Source organism: Apaloderma vittatum, unplaced genomic scaffold (assembly GCF_000703405.1).
Source record: "Apaloderma vittatum isolate BGI_N311 unplaced genomic scaffold, ASM70340v1 scaffold24016, whole genome shotgun sequence".
Taxonomy (NCBI): Eukaryota; Metazoa; Chordata; class Aves; order Trogoniformes; family Trogonidae; genus Apaloderma; species Apaloderma vittatum.
Genome location: NW_009722649.1, coordinates 8,343 through 16,852, shown reverse-complemented (window position 1 = coordinate 16,852; position 8,510 = coordinate 8,343). Strand labels below are relative to the sequence as shown.

Here is an 8,510-nt window from a genome sequence, read left to right as displayed (position 1 = left end):
CTGTTGCAAAACCAGGACTATAAAGTGTATAGGTCTGAGAGTGTACAGCACATTATAGCAAACAACACAACATGAACAGCAAAGGAAACAATGTCACACAATAGAGAACCTTGTGCATGAAATAATACAACTTTTTATTCATGTTTTATAGATTACTTTTATTTATTTTTGCTTTAATAATGCATATTCTGTTCACTCTGTGCAAAATTGGGGACAGAGGCGGGCGTAAATCATCTAATGAAAAATCAAGCGGAGATGAACATTCAAGTTGAGGGAGAGTCCTATCGAAACCAGGAAAGCTAAAAAAGCCACAGCTGCTCAAGACAAAGCTGCTCTCTCTCAGCTGCGCCCTTTTGTCCTGCCACCTCGCACAAACCTGGTTCTACTGACAGAGCAGCTGTACGCTGAGAAGGTGACCTCCACCGGGAACCGGGGACAGGAGTTGTCGTGGTAGCTACATTAGGGAGACCTGGCTTGAAACCGGCTCCGGTCAGTGTGTGGCAAAGAAAGGCACAAATCATTGCAAAGACCAGATTTCTGTTGGTTTGCTTCCCTCTCGTGAACACGTTACTGTACACAACGCGAGTTTAGATTGTAGGAGATCTGGGGACATGAAATTGCATATTTAACAGAACTTAAACTGTAACAAAAAAAGAGTAGGCTGTTCTATCTCGAAGCAAAAATAATCCCTCCAGCCCCAACATTAACATTCATTCCTGGCTATATGCAGTACAAACATTTTAAAATCTGTGACAAAAGACAATTAAAAACCAAAAGTCAAAATCATAAAGCTTGTAAACAGATAATCTGAAATACACTTTATTTATGGAAAAATATCATCAAAATAGTACCACTATGGACTAAACTGCCTGAGTTTTCATTTCACCTAGGATCTTGAAGTAGAGAGCCTTTAGCACAAGAAGATCAATTTCAGTCACAACTAGTGCTGCACAGCACTGCTTCGGGTGGAAATTTTGTCCTCATTGGTATTTTTGTTGTGCTATCAAAAACTGTTGTGCTGATCCTTCAAATAAAGGGATGTTGAGGCAATTCTTAAATCATTTGGCACAAAGTTATTTTGGCTGGGGCATAAATTTGAGTCTCAGTCATGAAGAATAATGCAACATTCCATCTATCAAGTATTCACTTTGATTGAAGAGCTTTCTTTATGTCATTAACTTCCATCTGAAAACAAACAAAAATATTTGTGATGAAATTAGATGCTTTAACACACTGAGGCACAGTGTGTGCTGCCTGAAAAGCACATGATCCATGTCGGCCACAGATGTAAAGTACAGGTTTTATACTACTCTTATTTCCGCAAATTGAGGTGACCTTCTCAGCTGTAGAAGATGACCACTCACAGCTTCCTCCCCTCAGGGCTTGACCAGTAAGGTCATCAAATGTACCACAAGACCTTTCAAACTCTTTACATTACAACTTTTACAAGCCCTGCAGCATGCTGCCAGGAATTACCTGCAGAATGAGCACTGTGTCCACGCACCAGCTGCTTCACTTACAACCTGCACAAGTAAACTGAACTGCTGACAATGAGCACTGGTAGCTGAGGAGCAAAACCTGGCATCTATCTCCTCTAGGGAGATGGTTTTTGCTGTAGTGATGGTGGTTGCCTTCTATACCCAACAAGCCTGTGTCCTGACACCTTAACGGCTCTGATGGATGTACAGCCGTGTTGTAAAAGGACGTGACTGAAACAATGATCCGCCCTGGTTGTACACTTGGCCCCTCTGAAAAGACACTGGAAACCTTGAGGCAGGGGTATTAGACTTATTCAGTGAATAAATCTAGTTGGTGCAGTGCTCAACTGTGCTGTATCTTCAAGGCGGTTAGTCTTCTTTAATGCACAGAATGAGAGCTGTGCTACTTTATGACAGTCAGAGCACTCTTCAGTTAATGCAATTTCTGTTTGTTGAACTCTCATCTTCATGTAAAGCTAATAATGCCAACTTGGCTAGCATCTGAACATTAACCAGGATAAGCAATATTTGAACTGGAATAATAACATTCAGCTATAAGATTGTAATTTTTAAAAAATCAATGCAGTTCTCTGTATAAAGCTGTAAAACCATCCTTGAAAGTAGAATCTGAATAGTCTGGTCTGTTAGACTAAGTCAATAACAAGTATTAAAAGTGTTCATTGATTTTATCTGAATAAATTTCAATTTTAGCTGAACATGAATTTTGTGTTACTAGAAGCCATACTCCTATGTATAGTGCACAGACATTGACAGTCCCCAGTTCTGCCACCTTTTGCCACATCCCAAACGCTTCACTGAGCAGAATCCCTGTGAAATTGCAATTTAACTTTCTATCTTTACTATAAAGAAAAACTACAGTTGACCTATATCATAAAAATATAAATTATAATCAACATTAAATCACTTATCAAGAGAATGGAATGGAATGGAATGGAATGGAATAGAATAGAATAGAACAGAATAGAATGGAAATTTCAGTTGGAAGGGACCTACAATGATCATCTACTCCTGACCCATTCAGGGCTGACGAATTTAAAAAGGCCTTGTTCAAATAACTCTCTAAAAACTATAAAAGCAGTTTCAATGTCATTCCATATCCAAGCAGCACAGTCAGTCATTCTAGCAAAGGCCCTACAATAAAAAGCTCACACAAGTAGGGCAGCACGCTACCTGGTTAATGACTAAGGCAGCATCTAAAGTTAAGGTACCACACAAACTGTGGTAGCAGTACCTGGGCTCTTAATCAGAGCACCTGCTTTTATATCATTTAGGATGCCTTAGTAAAGAGAACCTGAGTACAATCTGTAAAGCAGATTTAAAAATCTTGCTGTATGAAACAGTATTTCAAGTATAACAACAATAAGACAAGCCTACTGCAAAAGATAAAGCTTCAGGACAGAGCAAATGATTTTAAAAGACATGATTTCATTTGTCTAACGACTAAAACTGAGACTAAAAAAATCACAGTTTGAATCCTACATTGTCTTTAATTATTTTTTTCATATTTGTTTACTTGTGCTGATAAATTTTTAGAGAATTATCAGGCTTTTCAGTAAGAACCCAGTATTGCAATATATATGGCAGACTGGCAACACTATGAAGAGAACTGATATATCCCTTTCAGAAGTACTAGCAGTTTCTGATTCACTAGAATCTAAGTATCTTACCAGTTTTATGTCCTGAAGCTAAATCAAACCTGCTGATGCTGCCATAACATTATAAATAATTTAAGTACCTGCAATCGTAGACGAATCTTCTTTTCTTCATCCAACTCAGACAGCAACTGTTTGATCTCTTTTCTGTTAAAAGAATGCAAAGAAAATTGATGAAACTAGTAAAACACAAAAGATCACCTCTTGGAAATGTATTTTCTCTGCTTCACTGGTTACCTTTTCGCCTCTGAACAACTAAGCTCAGTATACTCTTGCATACTCTATGCTACACTACACACAAGACTCAGTAAAATGACAGTAACCCCCCACACCCCCCATAGGGCTAAATCCTCCTAGCAGCCCTGCATCCACAGGCTTTGCTCTGGACTGGCTGTATCAACACTGTACCAGCACTTGGTTGCCTTTTTTCCATACAAAATGTAGACATATTGGCAATTTGTAACTTATAGGCACGGGTAACACAAATCCTGCCCGTGTTATCACATACTTAATCTGCCTAAAAGCTGTTCATGCCAGCAATACAATGTAACTTTCAACTTCATTTATAAGACTTAACGATCCCAAATACAGATTTGCTATTGTCCCTCTTTGCTGGGAAGGGGAAAACAGCTGTAAGGAGCATCTGCTTATGTCACAACACAGGAAATAAACAGCTGTTACAGACGGATAGTGCCAGTCTTTTTTCCTGAGCTTCTCACCTTGGAACGTGTTCTGTCCAACAAAAATCATTCAGAAACAAAAAGACAAACTGTGCACAGTAACAAATGTGAAGGCCAGCTCAGGAAGAAACTGCCACCACCACGCATGAATGCGTGCATCTCGCCTGCAGTTGTGACCTGCAGTACTTACTTTTGCTGGTCTTTCATGGTTTCAATGATGGTTCTTAGCTCCTTAATTTGTGTTCTCAGCTCCTCCAGGGCAGTCTGTCCTTGGCTCAAATGCTCAGTCTTTGGCTTTCCTTCAGTACCGAACAAGGATGGGGAATTTGACCTGTGGGCTGTTGTTCCCATAGCAATTGAGTGAAATCCAGGTGACAGTGAAGGGGACAGTGATGGCTGTACATTACTGCCACTAGCCAAACCTCCTGGTTTTGGAGGCAAGGAAGTTTTATTATCAGACACCTGCAATAAAAAGACTAACATTTAATGTCTGGAGAAAGCTTTATGAAAACCAGACCTCTAACAAATATTACGTATTTTGCTGCACTTCAGCAATGTTGAAAATCCATAATCAAACATGGCCAAAGCATGATAAATATAACAATTAGACATGATCTTTGCACATGTATGTTGGAGGGGGTCTAGCTGGGATGCAGAATTTCAGACAGCTTCAGTAAGACTTTCCACAGTTGCTACATCCAGTCAGAAACAAGCATTTCCAAGATCTCAGACCTAGCAGAGAAATGAATCAGGGAAAGATGCTCAGTGTTTCTCTCAGAAGTTTGTGAGAACACAGCTACAACCACAAAGGTCTCGTGCAGAGCACAGAACTGTACGGCCAAGTATCAGTTACATTTTTTTTCAGATTATATTTATGATCATCAGCTAACCATGGAAGGAATCTTCGACACCTAGTGTTTCTCAAAAATTAAAAAATGTGTTGCGTGTTGCCCATAGTGTTATGAAAACAGCAAAATATTCCTTAAGTTTGCTTGTTGGTAAAGATTCTGCAAATCCCCATAGCTACCAATGGCATTTTATATCTCCAGGAACTTAGCCGAAAAATGCATCGTTAACCTAGTTACCCTGGAACCACTGGGATAGCTCAGAAGGATCTCACACTTCTTGAATTGCAATGCAGTGCTCTACTCATTAGATAAGGTGTAGAAAATCAGCTACTTCCGTGCATACACGGAACAGTGTATAACAGCAGTTATCAGATGGGCATTAAAATGAATCTTAATTATTTATTGTATCATTATTTGGCAATGCTAATGTATGAATTATATGACAGCTACCAGGAGTATCTTAAAATCTGATTTGGCCAAGAGTAAGGAAAAGCACTAGGCAACCCTTGAACTCTGTCCTTGGAAAAGAGATATTGAAGTTGAATGTCAAATAGAGTAAGATATTGAGAAAAAATGGTACAGAAATGGAAGGAGACATTGTAAATGAGGATTTGGGGACCAGGGTGGTAGCATTTCCTGGACAAAGTAACACAGAGAAGTTAGTGGTCAGATGAAAATTAGGAGAAAGTGTGCCGGGGAGAGGAGACCAGGATCAACTGAGTTCTGCAAAAATGTCTTCCCCACTACCGGAGTGTGACTGAGCACAGAAGCTGTCCTGGGCAAGCACTATATTAAAAAAGTGTTCTGCAGAAAAAAAGCAGTGTGACCATAGAAACAAAAATCACAAGAAAATGTTAAAAACACAAGAAAGCCGAATCATTCCAGTGGCTCGAATGCTTGACTTCATGACCTTAATAATATTCTTTCACATTTTCGATGTGTCTGTGTGCACGTGTGAGTAATGTATACCTATAAACGGATCTGTCCTGGATTATAATCCTTAGATCAGCAGATGCAAATTTCCCTTGGACTGAAAAGGGATGTTGGGCTGAGTTCAAGCCTGGAACAAGCGAGCAAGGCACAACTGGAGTCATCTGCACTCAGCACGTTATGCCAGAGCTTGACTGGCTATCAGCATGAAAGCCTCAAGGAGCTCCTTCTGACAGGAGGCATCTTGTTTTACAGGAACAACGTCTACATCCTTGGCATACCAGCATATATGGTATTATAAATGCTGGCCCAAGAGTATTCCTTAAGGCAAGTGCTCCCAGAAGAGGGAGCTATATAGCAGAACATTATCCTTTACAACTCGATCCCAAAAGTGCATGAAATCATCTTTCAAACACTTCGCATATACAATTAGAATGTAATATTTATATTATGAAAGGTATCCTTATGTACTAAAAACCAGCTCCAAGCTCTAAAGCCTGATCTATACACTCCTGTAATATTTGATTACCCTATAGTTTTCTACTAATATACAGTAAGAATGGCACAAGCCTACAAAATGGATACAATTATACCATCCTAAAGTGATTTTACTTGCCAATCGAAATTCACGTACTATCAGGTAAAGGAGTTGTATTTTCTCTGCTTCTAGGCTCTTCTAATATAAACTCTATTTACAGCTGCAAAAAAAGAGAGCCTTTGTTTCTGAAATTTCTTTAGCTTCTCTGATTCTGTAAATTGTATTTACACTAGAAGGATTTTTTTTCACAGTATAGTTACAGAGACATTTTAACTGTGAAATTCACTTTAAATCTGTATTTCAAACATAGAATAATCTTTAGTAACCTTTACCATTTTAAGCTTCCTTAAAGGACTAGTCAGCAGGTGACAGCTGATTTAAATTTTAAAAATAAACATTTGAACACTATTTTAAAAAATGAAGATGCACGTGATAAGGTTAAGCAGAGGCATTCCAGTTAACTTACTTGTGATATTGTAACAGTTCTTGATTTTCTTGATGCTTCAATAGCTTTGTGAGTAAGGGAAACATGTTCCTCCTTCTCATCTTCAGGACTTGGTGAGTCAAAGAAATCAGGGCTTGAAAGGGATGACTATGTAGACAAACACACACATCACAAAAGAGGAAAGAAAAACCAGGTATTTTCATTGTATGGGAATTTAACAAAGGAAGAAGAAAAGCATTTTTGTGATTTTTTTCTTTTTTTAGTCATTGTCAAAGGATCAATACTTAAAATCAGGACTTTCCCTCCATACCTCCTTTTATACATCTTATTTTCAAGGCTAGAACGCTTTTCTTCTTTTTTTTTTACCTCTTACATTAAGATATACTTAAGAGTTGAAATCAACATCAGTTTACACCTTTGGCTGGCATCGCATTGTGTCGTAAGATGAAAGCACCCTCCTGCCTGCAAGAAGAGCTGGACCTTGCTTGGCTGGGAGGCCGAGCAGCGTGCTGCGGCGATGCCAGCTCTGCTGGCGGGGCAGCTCTGCCACGGCTTCACTCAGCGTGGGTCTCACTTCGCTGCTCTTCAGGGGACTCGAGCTGCTGCCCACGCACCGTCCTGGTGCCGCGGGGCTGCCTTCTGCACCACCTCCTTGCCAAGGCGCAAACAGGGAAGGTTGTTTCCACCTCTCATTCCTTTCCCCATAGATCTGACAGGGGAAGGAAAACCTTTTTACTTGTCTTTAATGTTTCTGTATTTATGCACATAGTCGATTTTGAAAGCTTCCTTTTTGGTGTTCTATTAGTTACACGATAACCCTTTTTGTTTCCCTCCGCTTTGCTTTCTCTTCAGCAACGCGAGCACGGGTAACCATCAGCAGCTGCTCTCATTTTGATATTCCAGAATGCAAAATAGCACAGTAACGAACAGACCCCAAATCCCAAAGCAAAAGACACTGAAAAACTAAGCAGTGGTTTCCAAAGTATGGTTCATGAGACCAACTTGTGTAAAGATACATACTAGAGAGTGAAACTTAAATCATCCTTATATTTACAACTGTGAGCTTAATGAGAAGAAACACATGATGGCTCAAGGAGAGCTGTTGAAGGCTGAAATCGTCTGTTTGTCCTCAAAATCTAGTAAATGTCCTAGAGAAACCAAGGGAAATGCTTCTTTTGGGAAACATTCTCAAAATCCTTAATACTTAGCACAAACTAGTTTATTCCAGGGTTGTTCTGGCCTCAGACATGGCTGGCAAGGAATACTTGGCAGCACCCAAATAAGGGGGTACAAATCTTATAAGGGAGGGAATGTTTTAAACATCAGTATGCAAAATACTGGCAGACTTTTGACACTAATTTTGCTCTCTGCCTCACTGTACGTGGCTGTATAAACGTAGTAAAAACACCAGGGAACACAAATAGGAGAGGGGAAAAAAATTAGAAAAAAATAATTTTAAAAGAAAAGGAAAATTAACTTACAGATGTGAGAGACTGGGAAGGTGGTCGCCTGCCAGTAGCTTTTGGTCTGGTTGTAGTTGGATGATTAAGCTTCTCAGCAATTGGTATTACAGAGTCAAAACCTTCCAAGTCTTAAAAATAAAATAGAATTGATTTGGTTTTCTGGCAATTGTCCTCAAAGGGAAAGAATCACATTTTTTTTCTAATTTCAAAGAAATCAAATCCCATTTTCCCCATTGTGTCACAGTGTTCTGCACACGTTTAGCCACCCTGACGGCACTAAAAAAACCTGGAAGTCAAAGGCAGGTGTAATTCAGTCACCCTTGTCAAGCACAATACCCTTCCATCTCAAACACAATAAAGCAGAGGGGGAACATGTAGAGGAACTGTTGGCTTTGTTTTCGGCGTAGTGAAAGCTAAATATCAACATGGATGTTATTGCATGGAATAAATCATTT

The 8,510-nt window shown here is 39.4% G+C and overlaps 1 protein-coding gene across 1 annotated transcript; it reads right to left on the bottom strand.

Moving 5' to 3' along the window:
* Nucleotides 1–517: 517 nt before the first annotated feature.
* On the bottom strand, nucleotides 518–8,183 carry SH3KBP1 (SH3-domain kinase binding protein 1; the record flags this gene model as incomplete). Its single annotated transcript, XM_009871838.1, has 5 exons — nucleotides 518–1,185; nucleotides 3,235–3,298; nucleotides 4,022–4,293; nucleotides 6,614–6,739; nucleotides 8,074–8,183. Coding segments are annotated over 5 exons (614 nt in total), but the record flags the coding sequence as incomplete, so codon positions are not given.
* Between the last annotated feature and the right edge of the window lie 327 nt (nucleotides 8,184–8,510).